The sequence below is a fragment of the Macaca thibetana genome, chromosome 1 (assembly GCF_024542745.1).
Source record: "Macaca thibetana thibetana isolate TM-01 chromosome 1, ASM2454274v1, whole genome shotgun sequence".
NCBI lineage: Eukaryota > Metazoa > Chordata > Mammalia > Primates > Cercopithecidae > Macaca > Macaca thibetana.
In genome coordinates this window covers 202,399,512-202,421,226 of record NC_065578.1, presented here as the reverse complement: position 1 = coordinate 202,421,226, position 21,715 = coordinate 202,399,512, and the positions used below count along the sequence as shown (strand labels likewise).

At 41.9% G+C, this 21,715-nt stretch overlaps 1 protein-coding gene across 10 annotated transcripts in view; it reads left to right on the top strand.

Annotated features, from left to right (window-relative positions):
- The window catches only part of TTC13 (tetratricopeptide repeat domain 13), a 102,029-nt gene that overhangs the window by 62,975 nt on the left and 17,339 nt on the right, over positions 1–21,715 (top strand). For 4 of the 10 annotated variants that reach the window (XM_050769118.1, XM_050769098.1, XM_050769068.1 and 1 more), the window contains 6 exons: positions 1,469–1,578; positions 5,357–5,492; positions 6,568–6,647; positions 9,427–9,505; positions 9,655–9,734; positions 11,495–12,264. In XM_050769118.1, coding sequence (XP_050625075.1) covers positions 1,469–1,578; positions 5,357–5,492; positions 6,568–6,647; positions 9,427–9,505; positions 9,655–9,734; positions 11,495–11,609 — 600 coding nt within the window. In that variant the 3' untranslated portion in view covers positions 11,610–12,264. Of the gene's footprint in view, positions 1–1,468; positions 1,579–5,356; positions 5,493–6,567; positions 6,648–9,426; positions 9,506–9,654; positions 9,735–11,494; positions 12,265–21,715 lie in introns of those variants that run through there. The other 6 variants (XM_050769129.1, XM_050769108.1, XM_050769076.1 and 3 more) reach the window with 4 other exon arrangements.

Here is a 21,715-nt window from a genome sequence, read left to right as displayed (position 1 = left end):
TTGTTTAAGAAGAAAAACAGAGTGGGCTACAAGACTGTAGTCACTTAGCATGCAGCCGGAGAGACGCGGCATCGCCAGTCTCAATGCGCCTCTTGGTGTGAAGTCCCAACTGTTTGGAAGATGTAAGATGTTTGTTCTCTGTGGTGGGATGACATTCCACTTGAGCATTATACATCCAGCTTTTACCCAGGATTACGGATATATTGGTACTTTGTAAGGCACACACAGCGGAATATACAACAAGATATTTCAGTGTTTAAAGTGCTTGGTGAAATGCACCAGGTCAGCTTCCACTGAAAGGCACAAGGGTGCTGTTGATGAAAAACCAAGTTAACGTGTATGTCAGCGCCCCCTAGAGGCGGTTTGTTAGCAAGTAACGCGGACTGGAATTCACCAAGGCCTTTGGGCCCACATTCCAACTCTGCGGCTTCCCTGCTGGCTGGGACTCAGGCAGACTTTGCCTCACCTAGTTCGTTTCTCATCTGTAAGATTGAGACTATACCTAGTGCTATCAGTATGTTGTGAGGATTAGATGAGAATTGGCACATAGTGTGTTAGCGCATTTCTTCTGAAAGTAGTTTTTTTGCATGAAAGATGCTTGTCTGTTCAGTGCCTGCTGTGGCCCTGATGGCCTGTGCCACTCATCCTCTGGCTTCTGGGCTGCTGGTGACACCTGGTGCATCTTTCTGTTTCTAGACAAACTCTCCCCTCATGAAGCAGCAGCCTCTCTTACGTTACTGTTGCTTCTCTTAACTTCCAGTCCATCAATTTTTTTTAAAAAGGCAATATTAAGTTAACTGAATTTGGGGGTCATTTTCTGAAACTTGTTTATTGCCATTGCAGGTTTGTCCCAAATGTTTTAAACAGAAAGCTAACATCTGAAACTGTGTTCATACACTTATCACCCCGAAGGCCATTCTTAACTCTGAGTAATTCCTTTAACTTAACCGACTTCTCTGTGGCCCACAGAGTTGGGTGGGTGTGGGTGTGGGTGTGGGTGTGAATGAAGTTCTCCAGTTAGTGGATATAATCCTGGCTACTATTCAGAAAAATCAGACTCTGCTTTGAGCACTAGTATGAGAGTTGCATTTTTGAGTTACAGGATGTTAGGTGCAACTATTCTGCCGTGATTCAAAGTTGCTGCCTACTAAGATGGGCATGAGAAAACATTCAAAGGGAGCTCTTAGAAGTGAGCAGTGCCCCTTCTTGATGAAAAGAACCTGTGAGCTTTTGGTGCTGAGGTTCTCTGCTGGCCTCTGGTGGGAGCTGTGGGGAGCATAACCTGGGCTCTGTTGGGGCCTGAGGACAGGCAGAGATGTCCTTGGCCACCAGGACACTATCTCTTGTATCGGATGACCTCCTTGGCCCTTTTTAAAAACATGTAAGGTAGAGCCAGCGCTACAGAATTGCAGTTGGGGTTTACAGTGAATGAAACACTAGTAACGTGAATTTTCTTTTTCCCTGAAAGCAGTTTAATACTAAAACAAAGGATGGGTTCACCGTGAACACGAAAGTTCCTAGCCTTAAAGACCAAGGGAAGGAATATGATGGATTCACAATCACGATTACAGGAGACAAGTATGTGCGCTTCTTAATGTGGTGTAAGCTAGAGACGAGGCAGGAAGGGTGCCTGTGCTTATTGTCGCTGTGGAGTTTTGTCATGTTGAACTTTTGCTCCATCCTGAAATGAAAAGTATCAAGGTCCAGTGAGCAGTTATAACCAGTTATTTTTTAAAATGTGACATCTAAAGTGTTATACCAGCAGATACATTTTCTGACTGTCTAAATCTAAGGACTTTCTAGATACTAAGTATGATGTAGTTTGTGGAAGACATTCTTCTGGGTTTTTGAAGTTCCTTGGGGGGCACGAGGGAGGCTTTTACTAATAAAATGAAAAAAGATGAGCAGTTGGCAGATTGAAGTCCATTGTAGATTTAAATATATATATATGTAAGCCTATCTATCTATCTATCTATCTATCTATCTATCTATCTATCTATCTATCTATAGAGAGAGAGAGAGAAACAGCTTTAATAATTAATGAGTAGTATAATCTTATAGAAAATTTAGAATATACAGATAAGCAAAATTAACAAAATAAAAATCAAGTTATTTTCTTTAAAAACTGAGGTTAGACTGTTCCACTATTTACCCTTACCATTACATTATCACAGTCATTTCCCCAGTCATATTCTTAAAAGTATTTTTAGTAATTGCATAATATTCCACTGTATAGATGTAGAATTTCTCTGATCTTTTTGTTATTGACCACTTAGGGTATTTCTCATTGTTTTACTTTATAAATAGCACTGTAGTAAACATTTTTGTTAACTCTAGTTTTATTTACATCTGAAATCCAAGCTTTGTCTGTCAGCCTCCATATTCCTTGAATTGTGGGTGGAATTGCCTTGAGCTGTGCACGTGCACACCCACACACACCCCCACATACACACACCCCATCTTCAGGTGCATAGCCTTGGGAAGTGCCATGCCCTCCCCCTGGTTTCCACCTGCTCAACAGTAAGACTGTGACTCACTTTCTGTAGCCCCTCTGCCTCTTGGGCTCTGACTTTCTCACATACTTTTCCTCTAAGCTACAAGGAGCCACCTCTTCAAGTTTCACATCAAAACTTAAACAGGGTGGGGCGCGGTGACTCACGCCTGTAATCCCAGCACTTTGGGAGTCTGAGGTGGGCAGATCATGAGGTCAGGAGATCAAGACCATCCTGGCTAACACGGTGAAACCCTGTCTCTACTAAAAATACAAAAAAATTAGCTGGGAGTGGTGGCGGGTGCATGTGGTCCCAGCTACTTGGGAGGCTGAGGCAAGAGAATGGCGTGAACCCAGGAGGCGGAGGTTGCAGTGAGGCAAGATTGCGCGACTACACTCCAGCTTGGGCAACAGAGCAAGACTCCGTCTCAAACAAACAAACAAACAAACCAACAAAAAACAACTTAAACAGGTCTTCATGAGTAAAGACCAGTTCAGCAACTTCCAGATTTCGGGGCTTTTCTATATCTTTGAAGTCTTGATCTTCACCTCAAGCTTCTTATCAAAGTATGTTCCCAATAAAGATCATTCTCCCCTGATTGCAGGGTGTGCTATTTAATGTAAAAAGTGTTTTCCTCCCTTTTCACACATCCATGATATGTATCCTCAGATCAGATTCCCAAACAGAAATGAAATTACTATATAAGTACAGTTGATCTTTGAATAAGTCCGGGGTTAGGCGGATTGACCTTCCCACCCCTAGCAGGCAAACATTTGCATATAACCTTTGACTACCCCCAAATTTAATAGCCTACTGTTGACCAGAAGCCTTACCAAAAACATAAACAGCTGATTAACACCTATTTTATATGTTATATGTATTACATTTTGTATTCTTACAGTAAAGTAGGCTAGGGAAAAGAAAATGTTATTAAGAAAGTAGGCTGGGTTCGGTGGCTCCCGCCTGTAATCCTAGCACTTTGGGAGGCCAAGGCAGGCGGATCATGAGGTCAGAAGTTCGAGACCAGCCTGGCCAATATGGTGAAATCCCATCTCTACTAAAAATACAAAAATTAGCCAGGCATGGTGGCACGCACCTGTAATTCCAGCTACTCAGGAGGATGAGGCAGGAGAATCGCTTGCACCTGCAAGGGGAGGTTGCAGTGAGCCAAGATCATGCCACTGCACTCCAGCCTGGTGACAGAGTGAGACTCCGTCTCAAAAAAAGAAAAAAAAGAAAATCATAAGGAAAATAAACTTAACTATGTATTAAGTGGAAGTGGATCCTCATAAAGGTCTTCATCCTCATTATCTTCACGTTGAGTAGGCTGAGGAGGAGTTGGTCTTGCTGTCTCAGGGGTGGCAGAGGCGGAAGAAAATCCTCGTATAAGTAGATCCATGCAGTTTAAACCCATGTTGTTCAAGGGTCAACTGTACATGAAATTTCTCCCCCTGAAATGTGACATCTTTCCTCAATTGCCTGCTTCACTCCACTTATTGCCTCCCTTGCTCTGGGCCTCCTGACCCCTTGAGACGACTCTGCCTGGCATCCCATCTCCTGTCTCCTGCTTCAGCAGCGCTTCACCAATGTTGCTAAAGCTCCACCTCACTGGACGTTCCGCTAGCTCCACAAATCTCTCCCCTCTCCATACGCAGCCATTTCCTGTGGCTACCCGAACCAGCTTCCCTGCCAGGCATTCACAGCCTCTTACAAAGTGGCCTCAGACATTTCCTGCTTGACCTGGACCATTTCCCTGTTGGAACCTGGCCTGCTAGTCCGACTGGAATGCTTGTTCCCCAGTTCACCTCTGCTTTCTGATGTCTGGGTCTCTCACTCCCATCCCGACCCACGGTCAGGCCACTTCTCCCATGAGACCTTTCCTGCTTTTTTCTATGTTGTCCAAATTAGATTCTTTTTTTGAACCTCTGATGAGCTACATTATGACCTGAATCATGGTTTCATAATAATTTGTGGCCCTTGGCCAGAAGTGGTGGCTCATGCCAGCATATTGGGAGGCCAAGATGGGAAGATTGCTTGAGGCCAGGAGTTTGAGACCAGCCTGGGCGACATAGTGAGACTCTGCCTCTGCAATGGATTTTTTAAAATAACTACAGGTGCGTACCAGTAGTCCCAGCTACTCAAGAGGCTGAGGCAGGAAAATCACTTGAGCCCAAGAGTTTGAGGCTATGGTGAGCTATGATCATGCCACCGCTCTCCAGCCTGGATGGTAGAGCAAGATCCCATCTCTAATAATAATAATTTGTGGCCCAGTTTCTTCCTTCCTTCCTCAATCAAGGCAGCAGCTGGGCTTTTCTTTGTAGGCTCCAAGGACTAAATGCAAACTTTGCTAGTGGCGTTATACAAAAAATGCCTGTTGTATCAAACTTATATCCTCCATAGAACCTAAGTGGACCTTAAGCTCCACTTTTTTTTTGTTTTGATAAAGAACAAAAACATGTTGTCGTCCCTGAACTATCTTCCTACACACAGTTCTTGCTTGTGACCTTTAATCCTTATGGGGTGGCTTAGAAAATATTTACTGGTCATTTAAATGCATTCTTTACTGTGTGTAATTGTTTTCCACATATTAGCTTAAGTTTGTGTAATAAGTACATGTAGTTAGACTTAACTGTGAGCAAATGAGTTACTGATCACTTAAAGGTGAGGCAACTATCACATTTTATGAAGAAATAATGCATTCTCATGACACCTGCCTTGCTTGTCTGTAGTTAGAAAGGTAAGGCACATTCTTGTGTATGTTTAGTGCCACATCAGCATGCTCTTTGGTTTTTAAAAAAAACTTTGTGTGTTTGGCTGTTTGAACTTATAATATATGCCTTTGACACTTATTTTTGTATTTTCAGAGTTGGCAATATATTATTTTCTGTGGAAACTCAAACCACGGAAGAAAGGACACAATTATATCATGCTGAAATAGATGCGCTTTATAAAGATTTGACAGCAAAAGGAAAAGTATTGATTCTTTCATCAGAATTTGGGGTAGGTTTCTCTTTGTTTCCATTTTTCTGTTCTTCTCATGATTATTTTTAAAACTTTTTGAACCTCTGCCCTTTCATTGAGATTGTACATCTTATGCTTGAAATTGGGTTGAATTGACCTAAAAAATATTTCTTATTTCTTATAGGCAAAAATTCTCGTATTTAATAACTACAGTAATGGGGAGGATAATAAATTAATAATTTAGTACTGTGCTACAACATTATCATAAGTTTGAACTTTGACAAGATATAAAAAAGTTGGTCCATAATGAAAATGACCTGTTCTTCACCTTTTCCTTCCATTTTCTTCCCTTCATTGTGGTTGTTGCTTATAACAATATATTTATAATGAGCTTTTGAATGTAAACTGGATGATGTATTCTGATGAGTTAATGGCAAGGAAAGTACAATGAAGTTGTGTATACTTTGCACTTAGTGGCCCTTTCCTGGTCTGTGGCTTCCTCCCTTGGTTGTCCGCCTGGACTCGAGGTGGCGTCGTTGCAGGCAGCAGGGTATGGTGGACATTCTATCCCCACCATGCCCCCTCCCTGTGTTCTGCAGTGGACGGATGCCCCTTACCCTTGAAAAGTCACCTTATTTCTCCAACATTTAATCACTGCATCCATATAATTAAACATCTAAGTTTATATACATAATTGAGCATCATCCAAATCTCAATGCAGAGTAGGGGAAGGGGCTTACCCAGATCGTTTGGGGTAAGGATGCATGTTGTTTGAGGAAACATATTTGGTGTTAATAAATGCCTTTTAAAATTTTAGTCACAATATATATTTTGACATTTCAAATAACATTAAAGGAGACTGAGATTTTTATGTTTATCAAAGAGTTGCAGTTTAAGAAACAGCTGGGAAAACATTGCTCTAAATTGAACTAAATTGGAAAAAATGATACAAAAGGGTATAGAATATTCAAGAATTTGAAAAGTAGGTTCTTATGGGAGAGGAAGAAAACAATCCTTTTCTTGATGTAAATTATTCTTGTGTGTCCTGTCACCTAATGAAAAATTAGTTCGTAATCTAGTATTTAAGTTTATCAGCCTGTGTCTTTTTTTCTAGGAGGCTGATGCTGTCTGCAACTTAATATTATCCTTAGTTTATTACTTTTATAATTTAATGCCACTCTCTCGAGGATCCAGGTAAGTAATATCCAGTCATTAAAATTATTTTAAATTGAGAAATGTGTTCTTTTTTGCTTATCCTTCCTGTTATGGATGTAGGTACAGAGTACACAAAGAAATGGTAAGGAACTCCCTATTTTTTTTCCAAAATCTACATGAAAAAATATTTCCTTAGTCTATCACATCATCAAAAGAATTATAGAAGACAGTTCTAATATACTGTGCTTACAGTGCTTAATAGGATAGGGATTCATCCATTCAACACAAGTTCATGGGAAGTTTACTGTGTACCATGCGCCGTGCTCAGTGTGTTTTGATTTTTTGTATCTGCCAGCCTCTTACTGAACCTCCTCCTCCTCTCCCTTTTCCATTTTGGGCTGTCAGGCGACCCGTAATCCTCATGTTTTATACTTTGGGGCCACCAGTCACTCTGTACTATTTTTATTATTTTTGATAAATTCTTGCTACTTGTATATCAGGAGCTTTTTAGGTATCATTAAAACAAGGGCTATGACTGTAGAGTTTTCATTTCATTCTCCTTTTCCCAGTACTGTGTGCAGTAAATCATGTAAATGGCCTTTTGCCATTGCTGGCACATAGTTGAACTTAAGATGTTTTGGCTAAAAATAATACACTTGAATGTCTTTATCTTTGATTAATGCTTTAGGAAGTAAAACTCCCCTAAACGCGATAGTAAATTTGGTTATAGTATTTAAGACTCATTGAAATGAAATAGGCCGGGCGCGGTGGCTCACGCCTGTAATCCCAGCACTTTGGGAGGCCGAGGCGGGCAGATCACAAGGTCAGGAGATCGAGACCATGGTGAAACCCCGTCTCTACTAAAAATACAAAAAATTAGCCGGGCGCGGTTGTGGGCGCCTGTAGTCCCAGCTACTTGGGAGGCTGAGGCAGGAGAATGGCGTGAACCCGGGAGGCGGAGCTTGCAGTGAGCCGAGATCGCGCCACTGCACTCCAGCCTGGGCGACAGAGCGAGACTCCGTCTCAAAAAAAAAAAAAAAAAAAAAAAAAAAAAAAGAAATGAAATAGAAACATAAATGTTATCTTATCAGCATAATATTGCTAGTTGTGTCCACTGAATAAGTGATGTGAGGCCTGTACACATCACTGCCTGTGGGCCCCACCTGCAGGCACCGTGCTCAACAGCCAGCATCTGTCCTTTGTCCTTTGTCCTTTTTCCTTGCAGCAGTTCTGCTGGCTCCTGTGTGACATTGAAGGAAGTGCAGCTCTGATTGTCCTCAACTCTCCCTCATCCCTACATCTCTTTAGTCCTAAATAGTCTGTTGGTTGTGCTTCCCACACTTCCGTTTCTCTCTTCCCTATACCCGCTGCAGCTAGCTTTGCTCCTGCTCCTCTCTGTGCCCTGCGGCTCTCCAGCACCTTCTGAAAACTATGGGCTCAAGCCGAGCTTGGCAGCACGCACAGTGCACAGTGCCAGCCCTGCCCTGCCCCGGTTTGCCTTGGCTGCAGCACCGCTCTCTTCCGCTGCTCTTTCTCCTCCCCTTGGCTCTCCGCATGGGCTATCCGCCACATCTCCTTGCCTTCTCTGCCGCTTTCATCTTCAGCCCTGGGGCCCTGGAGGATGCAGGGCACATGTCTTTAGCCTCTGAAGTCTTCCCTGCTGGAGAACCCCATGAATCACCTTGACTTGCTTTTCTTGGTGTCCGCCTGTGGCACTTGTTAGCTTTCTCTGAAGGTGCTCATGCCATCCTTTCCCCCTGCTAGGATGCATTATCTCATGGGCGAGAGCTGTCTTTATCTTGAGCCGATTTGTTTTGGGAAAAGCACAACACTGTGGTTACAATAGCGGGTCCCATGGCCTTTTGCCAGCTCCTTCCACCCAGAACCAGCCAGCTCCCTCTCTCCCCTCTCCAAGAGCAGAAGCACAGCACCTTGCAAACGCCTCCTACCCCAGACCTGCACATTCACAGCTCTATACTCGTTCTGGAGTGACAGGGCAGCAGACCTTGCCCCACGAGCCTCCGAGCCAGCAGGCAAAGGTATCCCACAATCTCCTGGCCTCTAACAGCCACCTCGGAGCCCTGGCAGTTCACACGCACGCCCAAAGCTCCAAACCATCTATCCGTTAGTACATTGTGAGAATGTATTCTGCATTTCTTCCTTGAAGGCCAGCATTTCTAATGCTTAAAAAGTAAGACTAACATATGTATTTGTATTTATTGTATACATGCATTGCTGGAGTGCAGTGGCACGATCTCAGCTCACTGCAACCTCTGCCTACCAGGTTCAAGCGATTCTCCTGCCTCAGTCTCCCAAGTAGCTGGGACTATAGGCGCTTGCTGCCACTCCTGGATAATTTTTTGTATTTTTGTTAGAGATGCGGTTTTGCCATGTTGGTCAGGCTAGTCTTAAACTCCTGACCTCAAGTGATCCACCTGCCTCGGCCTCCCAAAATGTTGGGATTACAGGCATGAGCCACTATGCCCAGCCTGATGTTTGTGTTTTTAGTAGAGACAGGGTTTCACCATATTGCTCTCAAACTCCTGACCTCAAGTGATCTGCCCGCCTTGGCCTCCCAAAGTCCTGGGATTACAGGTGTGAGCCACCTCGCCTGGCCAGTAAATACATTCTAATAGTAAATAGTAAACTATTCTTAAATAAATAGACATATTTTCATGTTAAATGAAACATTTAGTGTTTTATTCGAAAGAAATTTTGAATAAATTTTATCTTTCATGATGGGAAGTCCATGGTGAAATTTACCATGGTAAGTATAGACCGTTCAGGATGGATTGACCACTGTTCTTTATTTAAATAGTGTAATCGCTTACTCGGTCATCGTGGGAGCGCTGATGGCAAGTGGAAAAGAAGTAGCAGGAAAAATTCCCAAAGGGAAGGTACGTTGGAGGGGAAGGGAGACATGCTTGGTTGTATGTTAAGTCCCAATTGACAGATTTTTATTTTAAGGTACACAAGTTACACCGATCTCCAGCCGAGCCTGTGTCCTCCACATTTAGTAACGTTCCTAAATGTCTTTCTTTTTCAGTTAGTAGACTTTGAAGCTATGACAGCCCCTGGTTCAGAGGCCTTTAGCAAAGTCGCCAAAAGCTGGATGAACTTGAAAAGGTAACTACTTGAGGGGGGTCCACACAGTATCATAACTGGAGGAGGAAAGGGAGTTTCCAGTTACTTTGGAGCTCCGTGAAAGCTGGAATTGTTATACTCATTTTTATAAGTTAATATGTAGTAAAACGAATTTGATCCACTTTTTCAAGGTTAAAGTGTTTTGCTGTTGTATAAGATAACCTTTTAAGGGTGAATGTATGGATAAAAATGGACTATGAAGGCCAGGCACGGTAGCTCACACCTGTAATCGCAGCACTTTGGGACACTGAGGTGGGAGGATCATTTGAGGCCAGGAGTTTGAGACCAGCCTGGGCAACATAGTGAAACTGCTCCCCTCTACAAAAAAAATTAAAATTAGCCGGGCATAGTGGTGTGTGCCTGTAGTCCCAACTACCTGGGCAGCTGAAGCAAGAGGATCACTTGAGCCTAAGAGTTTGAGGCTGCAGTGAGCTATGGTTGCACCACTGCACTCCAGCCTGGGTGACAGAGTGACACCTTGACTCTTAAAAAAAAAAAAAAAAAAAGAACCATGAATAAAAAATTTAAAAAGTAGTTGGCGAAAGAAAATTACCAAAATCTTATTTATATGATCAGGTATTCACTTCTTTTGGCCTACTTACTCTTCGGCTCAGTATTCAGTAGTGTTTGAACTTGTAGACAGAGCCCATTTTACATTACACTGAGTGGTAGCACTTAGCCTACTTAGTGCATTTTATTGCAGCCAGGAATTTTATAGCAGCCAGGAATTATCCCTGACGGTCACTGTGTGTGAGGAGTCTAGCAGACCGTGATCGTTCCTGGCTCTTGTTTCCAGAAGCACTGGAGAGGACTGTGTGAATTTGAAGTGTGTGAAATTAAACTCATAGATGCCTCAGTAGTTAATGAAGAATAAGTAAGCCTCACTGTTCAACCTTCGTTATTCTTGCCCCTTCTCCTGCTTTTTTACATCCCAGCCACCCCCAGTTTTGCCTTTCACATCTATTTGACATAGCAACCACTCTATTGCTGGGTAATTTATATTCTGTTTAAAACAGAAAAATTTGTGCCTGTAGTCCGCCATTGCTCAATTCGTAATTTAGCTTTGCAATGAAAGCTTCTAACAGTTCCACCTTGTCCTGGTACATTCTTGTTTCAGGTTTATTAGTTTGCACATGTTTTAGTAATACGACCCCCAGGCCAAAGGTCTTGCTTCTGTTTTTACATAATTGTACAATGAATCTTTTGAACATTCTTTAAGAATTGTACAATGTGAATCTTTTGGACATTCTTTAAGGAAGGAATAACAATGCTACCTTACATCCTGCAGTTGACACTTTACAGTGTACCTCGAAATACCTTATCTCATTCAGAGCTCATGGTAACTCTGCGAGTTAAGAACACTGTCCCTGTGACAGATCAGGGAAGTGCAGCCTAGAGAAGTAAAGAAAGCTAATAAGGAGTGAAGCTGGACCTGAAACCTGTGTCTTTTGATTCCAAGCCCAGCATGCACCACAGCTGGACATGTAAATCAAGAGTTTAATTTTCTTTTTCAAAGCTCTGGTTTAACTTCCAAGCAACTTGTCACACGTCGGCTGATACCACAGGCCATTGTGAGAGGAGCCATTCTGTTCACAGCTCCTCCCTGCCTTTCTAACATTGTTTGATATTACAGAATGAATATAATAAATATAATGATAGGAAAAAATATAAGCTCTGCCTTTTTTTTTTTTTTGCAAATTTTGTTAATTTTCATACCGCTACTTTGTGTTTTTCTTTTTCAGTATTTCACCTTCTTATAAGACTCTTCCGTCAGTATCAGAAACGTTTCCAACGTTAAGATCGATGATTGAGGTGCTAAACACGGACTCTTCTCCACGTTGTCTTAAGAAACTCTAGTTCTGTTGTATTTATACAAGTAAAGGGCCGGACCTCTTGCTTCTTAAGTTATTTTTTAAAACATGGAATTATAAAGAAATTAGGTCCTCTATTACTTTTGATACCAATTTTTGATAGGAATTGAATACTTGAAATCATTTTCTTTACTTTTCTGAACCATAACGAAAATCATGAAAGAAGCTTTCAGGGGAAAAAGCTACTTGACTTGGAGGGAAAGTGTATTAGCCAGCAACCTGTTGGTTTCCATTTATAAAGTCATATAACTCCTTTCTTACAGTAAAAAAAAACATTTTCCTCAACAACTAAAAATAATAATGAAGATGAACAAAAACAAAACCAAATAGGAGTGTTTGTATTCCTTTAGAGATTTGAATATTTTTCAAACTTTCTTTTTACGCACATTGTGATAGAGCATCTTTTGTTGACTCACGTAACTTCCATGTGTGGGTCCTTCATTTTATTAGAACCGTGGAAGAAGGTTCCTGGGCCATCAGTATGTGTTGCAGAGCTCACACCCAGGAACACTTATTTTGAACAATACAGACAGTATTTGCCAGTGTCCCAAATGCTGAATTATTGAACCATGTTTTTTTTTCCTTTGTTGAAAAAAATAAACCGGGGTGATTTCTATAAATCACCAGTTTTTGGCACTGGATTATGTATGTGTTTATTTTGTGAACCAGTTTCACTTTCAGGTATAAGAACATTCAGAAAATCTCTCTCGTTTTTTTTCCCAGGCACGGTAAATGACAGTGAGTAAAATGGGTTAATTAAAACTGCTGCTGTTTCCAAATGGCACCATCCATTAGCAAGCCTGCTCTTCTCTCCCTTCTACAGGACGCACCTTCCATCTCTTCGCTTGACCACTTCTCCCTGTACATTGTAATTTCTCTTGGACCACTTCTGTAGTCTCCTGACTCATCTTCCTGCTACTGCTCTGTTTAAACCCCACAGCCTCCCTTTGTCCTAAAATGAAACGCAGTCTCTTGCTGTAGCCTAGCTGACGTGGCTCTGTTTCTCAAACTGAATCTCTTACTCCCCACACTCCCCTTTGTTTGCACCATCAACTCACCTAACCTTTTCCTTCCTTGAGAACCATTCAGTTAACTTGACACTGTCCAATAGAACATTCTGTGATGACGTTCCAGAATGTTCTATGTGCTGCCAGTATGGTAGTCAGTAACCTCATGTGGCTACTGAGCACTTGAAACAGAACTGGTGTGCCTGAGGAGCTGAGTTTCACATTTAGTTTGATTAATTTAAATTCAAATAGCTGCATGTAGCTAGTGGTTATTATATTGGTCCATGCAGCCTACAGAGTTCCTAGTGAGACTTTAAAGGTTTTTGCACAGAGATGATCCAGAATGGTGGTCTCCCAGGGTAATTTAATATCATTTTGAATTTGTGGTTATAGACTTGCCTGAGTAGCTAAGCTCTTACTATGATCCGTTTTTATTCACAAGAGTTCTGATACCAGATGTGTGGAGTTTTCCCCTCACACCAACCAATTCTCCAGCTTTCCATATATCAGCTGGAGTGGGGAGGGATCCTGCAATTCACATCTGACACTAACTTCCTGTAGTTAAACAGACCCCAGAGGTTAAGGGCTAGTCTCACAAGACTGCCCCCTTTTCAGATGCCAGTTGCAAGTCATTGCCTCCTGTACTCCTGACTGACTGGCTATAAGTTGGGGGTTCCCATCACACCCTCCCACCTCATGTTTGATAATTTGCAAGAATGGCTCACACAATTCAGGGACACTCCTTAGTTACTATTACTGATTTGTTATATCGGATACACATCAACAGTCAAATGGAAGGAGGTGCACAGGGCAAGGTATGGGGGCAGCATGGAGCTTCTATGCCCTCTCCAGGCCCACCACCCTCCCTCCACCTCGATGTGTTCACCAGCTAAAACCCCCAAACCTTTTCACTTAAGGTTTTTTATGGGGATTCCATTGCATAGGCATGGTTGATTAAATCATTGGCAGTTAGCTCAATTCTCAGCCCCTCTTTTCTCTCTGGAGGCTGGGGGTTAGGACTGAAAGTTCCTCTAATCACATGGTTAGTTTCTCTGGCCCCCAACCCCCATCCTCCAAGAGTCATCTCATCAGCATAAATTCAGGTATGATTAGAAGGTGCTTATTAATAACAAAAAACACTTCTCACCCTGATCACTCAGAAAATACCAAGAGTTTTACGAGCTCTGTGCCAGGAACTGGAGGGCAGAGATCAGATACAGCTTTCTTATTACCTCAGTATCACAGTTCTATTGATAAAATTGCTCCTGTGAATCAAGATGTTCAAACTTTTAAAAAACTAACTTGAAAAAATCTAGAGCAAAATTTGCTAGTACATTAAGAACTTTAGTGTGGAATTTCTTTGGTATAGAAATGAGGGACAAGAAACTGCCCTCCAACTCTGTGATCATTACTCTCTGATAATTTGCAAATATGGAATAAAATTGATATGCCTCAGAGGAGAGATGAGCAAAATCACCTAAAGAAACCCAGTGTATCCCAGACCAGCAAAATCTGAGGGTTCATGAATACCTCTTAAGATGTCTGTAATGGAGCCCATCATTCCTTCACTCAAAGTCTGTTCCTCCGCATGCTTCTCTGTGTCAGAAATGGCTCCCTCTTCACTCAGCAGCTTCCGCCAGACACCCAGGCGGCCTCTAGGGTCTACATTGCCCTCCTCCAGTTTTCAAATCATCACCATCCAGTCCGATCCTGTTTACCTCTAAGAATATCCCAGATCCATTCATGTCTAACTATCTCCATTATTACCCCCAGGCCCAAGCTACTTAAAACTAAACTAATTAAAATTAAACTAAATCGAATGCTTGTTTCTGTCTCTCTAGCTGTCTTTCAAGTGCTCAGTAGCCACATGTGGCTAGCAGCTATCTGATTGGACAGAGCAGACGTGGGATAGCCCCATCACCACAGGACATCCCACTGAGCAGCACTGCTATCCTGAAAGCAAACAGCTCAACCCAACACACTGCTGTATCCCTGTGGTCTTAAGCAAGGGTCCAGGGGCTTTATGGGTCAAAACCACAGTGTTTGGTGGCAGCATGGGGGCACAAATGAGAGAAAGAAAAAAAACTTCTAGACTGGCTTAAAACGTTTCCTTCTGTTTTCTGATCCAAGGGGTCTGTGGTTAGGCCTGGGATCTCCAGCTTCACCTGAACCTCACGTGATTCACACAGAAGTGGTCCAGGAACCACACTCGAGAAACATCAAACTAGAATATCATGAAAATCTACCTCACTGTACCAGAGATTTTTTTTTTTCTCCCTAACTGCCATCATGAAACCAAGTATGTTTTTGAATATTAGAGCTGTGATTAGATTTATAATAGTCCTTTTTGCTTCAAACTGTGTTCCCATAAATATAGAGTCCCTTTAGTTTTATATGTTGTAAACATAAATTTTACGAGTTAAACTAGTCTACAGAAAGTTGGATATACAAAATGAGATCACACTACACTGTGCTTAATTTTTAAAATTTACTTTTTTCAGTTAACACATAATGAATTATATGTCAATAAATATATTTGTAACATTTTAAGTTGGATATACAAATATATATGTAATTAAGTCTTGAACACAGGGAGCTTGGTTGAACAGAACTTGGTTCACAGGCTTCAATTCCTACTGGGAATAAAGAATTTAACTTGGGCCCATTCAAGGTGACTCAGACATGTGCAGTTTTAAATTGCCTTAAGTTCCCAGCCTCCTTGCCTTCGCCCTTCAGGGAACAGTCTGATTTCCTGAGCCTGTAGTCTCGGCCGCCCTCCGGCCTTTGCCCGGATCCTCCGCACCGAGATTTAGCTCGTGTTCCCTGTGCTAGGGTAGCAAGCCATGGTCGGTCCAGCGTCTACTGTTGTTTGACCTCTACCCGCTCGGGTCCGCTGGCCAACAGCGCATGCGCTGCTGCTTCCGCCGCCTCTGTGCAGCAGACTTCTCTACCTCCAGAGCCCTGGGCTGCGGTACTGAGCATGCAGAACTAGGAGCAAGTGCCCTGCCATTGTGGAGGCCCCCCTTGGGCCCCCTACTCTATTCTATGACACACTGGGCTTGGGCTTCCCGCCACCTCTCGAGGGGTGGGGGATTGCAACCGGATGCTTCTCTCCCCAGGGTTTGGGGCCCTTTGGGAGCTAATGTGTTTTAAGCACTTCCTGCGGCTGGCATTTTTCTTCTTCTTCTTTTTTTTTAATCCTGAAAACGGTGTCTCGCTCTGTCGCCCAATCTGGAGTGCAATGGCGCAATCTCAGCTCGCTGCAACCTCCACCTCTCGGGTTCAAGCGATTCTTCTGCCTCAGCCTCCCGAGTAGCTGGGACTACAGGCACCTGCCACTACGCCTGACTAATTTTTGTGTTTTTAGTAGAGACGGGGTTTCACCATGTTGGCCAGGATGGTCTCGATCTCCTGACCTCGTGATCCACCCACCTCGGCCTCCCAAAGTGCTGGGATTACAGGCGTGAGCCATGGCGCCTGGCCGATTTTTTTAAAGCTTTGTACATTGTTTTACTCATTTAATCCTTTGAAGAGGCCTGTGAGATAAGCACTAGTAGTATCCCCGCTTAGGTGACAAACGGGCTCAGGTAGGGGAAGTGACTTGCCTGCCATAGCTCTTGAATGTTGCCTAGGGTGCTTGCCACGCGAGGTTAAGTCCTCAGTGGAGAGTGGTGGTGGGGCCAGCGGGGATTTGACTGCCACATTCTTGGCCTTAAACAAATAAGCCCTTCTGTCAAGGAGCTTGATTGCTTTCAGCCATCTACCAGGTAGAAATGACACCGTATTACTCAAGGGGCTTCCAGCAGTCATCCATCGGGGGCCACGCGGATTGGCTTGTTGTATAACACAACTCTAGAGATAATGTCAGAATGAACAGATTTGTCAAGGCTTATGTATAAGCCCAACAAAAACTGGAAATTGTCACTTACTAGGATCAGAATTTAAAATAATACATATCTGTCCAAAAATAGATTCTGAATCAATGCATCTTTTAGTAGGCTTCTAATGCAAAGAACTAGAACAATTTTTATATGCAAATTAACTCCTCGAATTACCAGTTTGGTGTAGAAGTAACTTCTAAAGTGAATATAGCACTTTCTGTTTCAGGTAAGTACATAAATGTTAACCATCCAGTTTCACAGCTGGATAAAAAAAAATACAACACGTAAGAAAAATATGAGTGGGAGAAGCAACTAACTGATCAAGTATACTTGTTTTATACAGATGCCTTTCAATGCTCATAGCACTTGAGAGCTAAGGAGTTCTCAGATCATCTAGTCAAGCTCCTGTAATTTGCCATCGAGGAAGCTGGGACAAAAAGAGGTTGAGTAGCTGCCCAAAGGTCAAACAGGGAATGCCACGGAGCTGGTGGTCAACCTAGGTAAACACCGTCATTGAGCGAAATGCACAAAAATGCTTCAGACAGCTCCCCTGCCAGGACTTTGCTTGTTCAGCCTAAACAGCTCCTTCTGTGGCTCCTCCCACCTCTTCATACTCCTTAAAATGAAATAACTGTTCATAGTTAAACATAATAGTCCACATGTGTGGACTATTAATAAATAAAATCTTTTTACTGAAATACAACACACATATGAAAAATGCACATGTGTGTGCACATTGGTGAATCTTCACAAACCTAACATAACCAGCTTTGAGATCAAGAAACAGAACATTACCAGCACCCCAGAATGTATATAAACATATGTTTATATGTATAATGTATAAATATATGTATATGTATATGTATAAATATACATCACATATTTCATATAAACATATTCCATATAAACACAGCTACATACAGTAGCTCTCGAAGGCAGCTTTGTCACACTGTTGACCCAAGTCAACTAAAAATCTCTAACTTCAGTCTTCCCTAGCAGCTGTATCTGTTAATAAAGCTTTACCATTTAATCTTACCTCCACCAAGTGTCATCTAATATCAGTCCATTCTTATAGCTGTTTTCTTTTGTATTATGAAATCTGATTTTCATCCAGTATATTATCACCCTGTTTATTTTGTGTCAGCCATAAGTGATTTCTGTTAAAATTAATCCAATAAGAAAAATCACCTTATCTCAGGCTTACTCCAGCCTTTACACCTCCAATCTTTTTTCCAGAAACACTCCTATCATTATAACAATTGATATTATATTTCTGTTTGTGATTTTAAAAATTATCATCTATGAACACTTCTATTTTAAGAGCCTTTACTTAAAAGTAAAATCTTGACTTTGTAATCCTTTTATTACAAGAACATTTTCATTAAAATAATCTTCATTCTTCTGTTCCTATGCTACTTGACCCTTCTACTTTCCCTTTCTGTATCTGTTACACTTCTTCTTACTCTGCCTTCAGGGCAGCTTTAACCAATACTCTGATTTTGGTAATGTGTGTGCATAGGAGCACAGCTCTGGCCCTCCGAGTGAGATGCTAGCTTGGCCATTGAGCAGCCCAGTTCTGTGCTCCACATCCTTGGGAGACCAAGAATATTGAAATTACATGCCGGCACATTCCTTCCAAAAATTATTTGAGCAATTGAAATGCCTTAGATAAGGGGGGAAAAAACTTTTGTCAAATTCTTCCCATCAGATAGTATAAATGCACTGGATTCTTACATAGTGACGTGCCTTTTTCCAGTAGTCCAGATTGTTTTTTTCTTTGCTTTGTTCCAATTCAAGAGGTTCTCATGAATTAGCATGGAGTAGGTGACAGTTGCACGAGATAACTTTAGATATGCAGGTCTAGCCACAACACGTAAAGCATGATGCCAGTTCTTTACACTGGCAACCAAATGGACATCAAATGCTAGAATTGCAAATAATTTTTATATTTAAAATTGAAATTATATTTTTAAAATAAAATTTAGATTTAAAGGTTTGATTTTTAATTTAATATTTGTAAACTATAATCTGCACACTGCCTTTAATTTTAATAGATCGTATTGAACACTTAAAAAATTTTTTAAAAACCAAGTTTAAAAATGTTTACATTTATTTAAATTTTTTGAAAATATATTAGATCTGGCATATTTTTACTACAATTACATCTTTTTAAAAATTCTTTTTAATCCATTACTGATGATAGAGCACAAATTCAGTAAAAATCTTGAATATAACCACATTAGTGATTTTGCTGAAATGAAGGCAAGAATGATACATTTTAAGGAATTAATGTGATTTTTGAATCATGCATATCTTTATTACTCTGGCTGATGTCAGAACCTATCGAGAACACCAGATGTGTAATAATGATTAAATTTGCTGGTCTTTGGCATTTTGCAAACTTTTGAATATGTTAAGCCTGTAGCTTTACACATGTTTCATATCCATTTTTTTCTTATGAAAGTACATTTATTAAAGTAAGAAGACAGGATATGTTTTATGTGACAATGGATTTATGACTTCCAAGTTTTTAGATATGTGATAGGTGGGTCCATTTATATTCTGGCCCTGGACCCCCAAAATGTTTCAGCTGTGCTGGATGTGGGCTCTGTCTCTCCTTCCTGCTCCTCTCTCCATCTGCAAACCTGTTCTCCTGACATGGTGGGTGCAGGGCTACTACCAGTGTTCAGCTTTGCACCGGCGACCTAAAAACAGCCCATCCTTCGCAGTTCTCATCCCAGAATCTCAGGGAAAGGACTCGTGATTGGGCCAGCTTAGGTCAGGTGACCACTTGGACCAATCCAGACTGCCATAGGGTAGAGTCATATGATACCCCTTGTTTAAATCATAAAAGGGATGGTGATTTCTGGATTAACCATCCCTTCATTGTATATTATACTTTGGCAGAATGTAATTGCTTTATTTGAACAGACTTCTCTTTTAGTGGTTTCAAGTCATGCATTCACTTAATGTTTCTTTTCCTGTTGTACATAATTTCCAGAGCTAAAACTTTCCAAACCTAGGTTACAAGGAAGACAGCCCTAAACCCCAATTTGCTCAGAACAATCCTGATTTATGCCTGCTGTCCCATTGTAATTATTAATAGTGCCACTTTCCATTCAAAAGTATCCTGGTTTGGATAATCATTCTTATGGTGCCCCTGACTGTAAGTGACCTTTTGTTTGGTGAGTGTGAAAGTTCACTTGTATCCCTGTTTGGTCCACATGGCACCTTCCTCCCAGACCCAGCAACTACTAGAGACCAAACTGTGTCCTAGATGTTGGAGATATAGTTGAGTAAGACAGTAACTGTTTCCAGAAGGAGCTCACAGTCCTAACAGCAGAAATTGTACAAATTATGTCATGATACAGCCTAAGAAGTCTGGGTAGGAACAGAAGAGCAGGGAGTAGCTCTGCCTGGGGAGACTGGGAAAGACCCCAGAGAGGGTGCAACATTGGACCGGGTGACATGAACTTCCCAATTGTTGACTCTGGCATATTAGAATATACCTCTTATTTTTATTAGCTACATAATCTGAGGCTAAGATGTTTGTTATTCATAAAGCTCACAGAGGATTACTGACTTGGGAGAACCCATCAGGGATGCCTTTATGACAACGAAATCAGGCCACTGCATCCCCAGGTTGAGTCTTGGAGTAGGCGTCTCAGGTATGCATGCAGGTATCAGGAGAAAGGAGGGGGAAGTGCTTGTGCCATGTGTGAACACCAGAACGTCCTCAAGTCCCTGGCAGAGGGAACTGCAGGATTCCAGAGTCAGGACTCCCTGATGCTCTAGAAAGAGCTAGAGTAATGACCAGCTGTAGAGTATTCAGTCAGGACACGTGGGCTCCAAAACCAACCCTGCCGCCTACCACCAAGCAAAGCATTTAATCTCTCTGGCCTTACTTTACCTGGAAAAGGAAAGCGTGAAACTACGTCATCTACAGTGTTTTATCGGCTTTACAGTTTTGATAGGTTGTATAGTGGGCCAATTACAAATTCTTAAGTTTTCTCTAACTTACTAGCCAATTTGAGAAGATTCAGAAAAACCAGAGCTCATTTAAAATAGTTTTTCCTTTTTCATGCTTTTGATATAACCAAGGCTTTTATACTGATAAAGACTTATCAAAGGATCTCTGCATTTTGAATCCCATGTGGGAGATGTAGGGATAATTAGAGAAACCAGCCAAGAAACGCTGGCCAGTACAGGCACAGTGCCTCATCCCTGTAATCCCAGCACTTTGGGAGGCCGAGGTGGGAAGATTGTTTGAGCCCAGGAGTTCAAGAGCAGCCTGGGCAGCATAGCAAGACCCTGTCTCTACAAAAAATTAAAAAACTATGCAGGCATGGTTGTGCATGCCTGTAGTCCCAGCTACTTGGGAGGCTGAGGTGGGAGGATCACCTGAGCTCAGGAGTTTGAGGTTGCCATGAGTTATGGTCACGCCACTACACTCCAACCTGTGTGGCAGAGCAAGATCATGTCTCAAAGCAAACAAACAAACAAACACATAAAAACTGGCCAGTAGAATAATACGGTTTCTGGCTCTTGCTTTCCCCATACCAGACTGTCTTGGTCACAAGGGCTGGAATAATTTCATAATGTAAACTTTGCTGTTTTTTCCTGCCTCCTTAGAGTAAAAAAACAAAACTCAGAAGCACTCTCAGGAAAGCCTTTCAAATTCCTTTTTGTTCTCTGGCTCCCAGTGACAAATACTTACTCTGTCTTTAATGTCAAAAGCTGGAGTCATAGCTTTGCACTATTTGATCCCTCCAGAAGCACAGCTGGGAGAGCAGCTGTCCCTGCAGAGCTGCTTCCTCTTGCTTGTTGGTAGAGCTACGATCTGCTTTGTCTAGGATTTCTTTCTGCTGGATCTCTCACTCCTCTCTCTCTCCACTTTCTCCTGCCCCAACCCAAGTTAAACAGCTCTTATGTGTTTATTGGCCACTTGTATTTCTTTTCTTTTTTATTATTTATTTATTTATTATTATTATTTTGAGATGGAATCTTGCTCTGTCAGCAGGCTGGAGTGCAGTGGCGCAATCTTGGCTCACTGCAACCTCCGCCTCCAGAGTAGCTGGGCCTACAGGTGCACGCCACCATGTCCAGCTAATTTTTTGTATGTTTAGTAGAGACAGGGCTTCACCATGTTGGCCAGGATGGTCTCGATCTCTTGACCTGGTGATCTGCCTGCCTCGGCCTCCCAA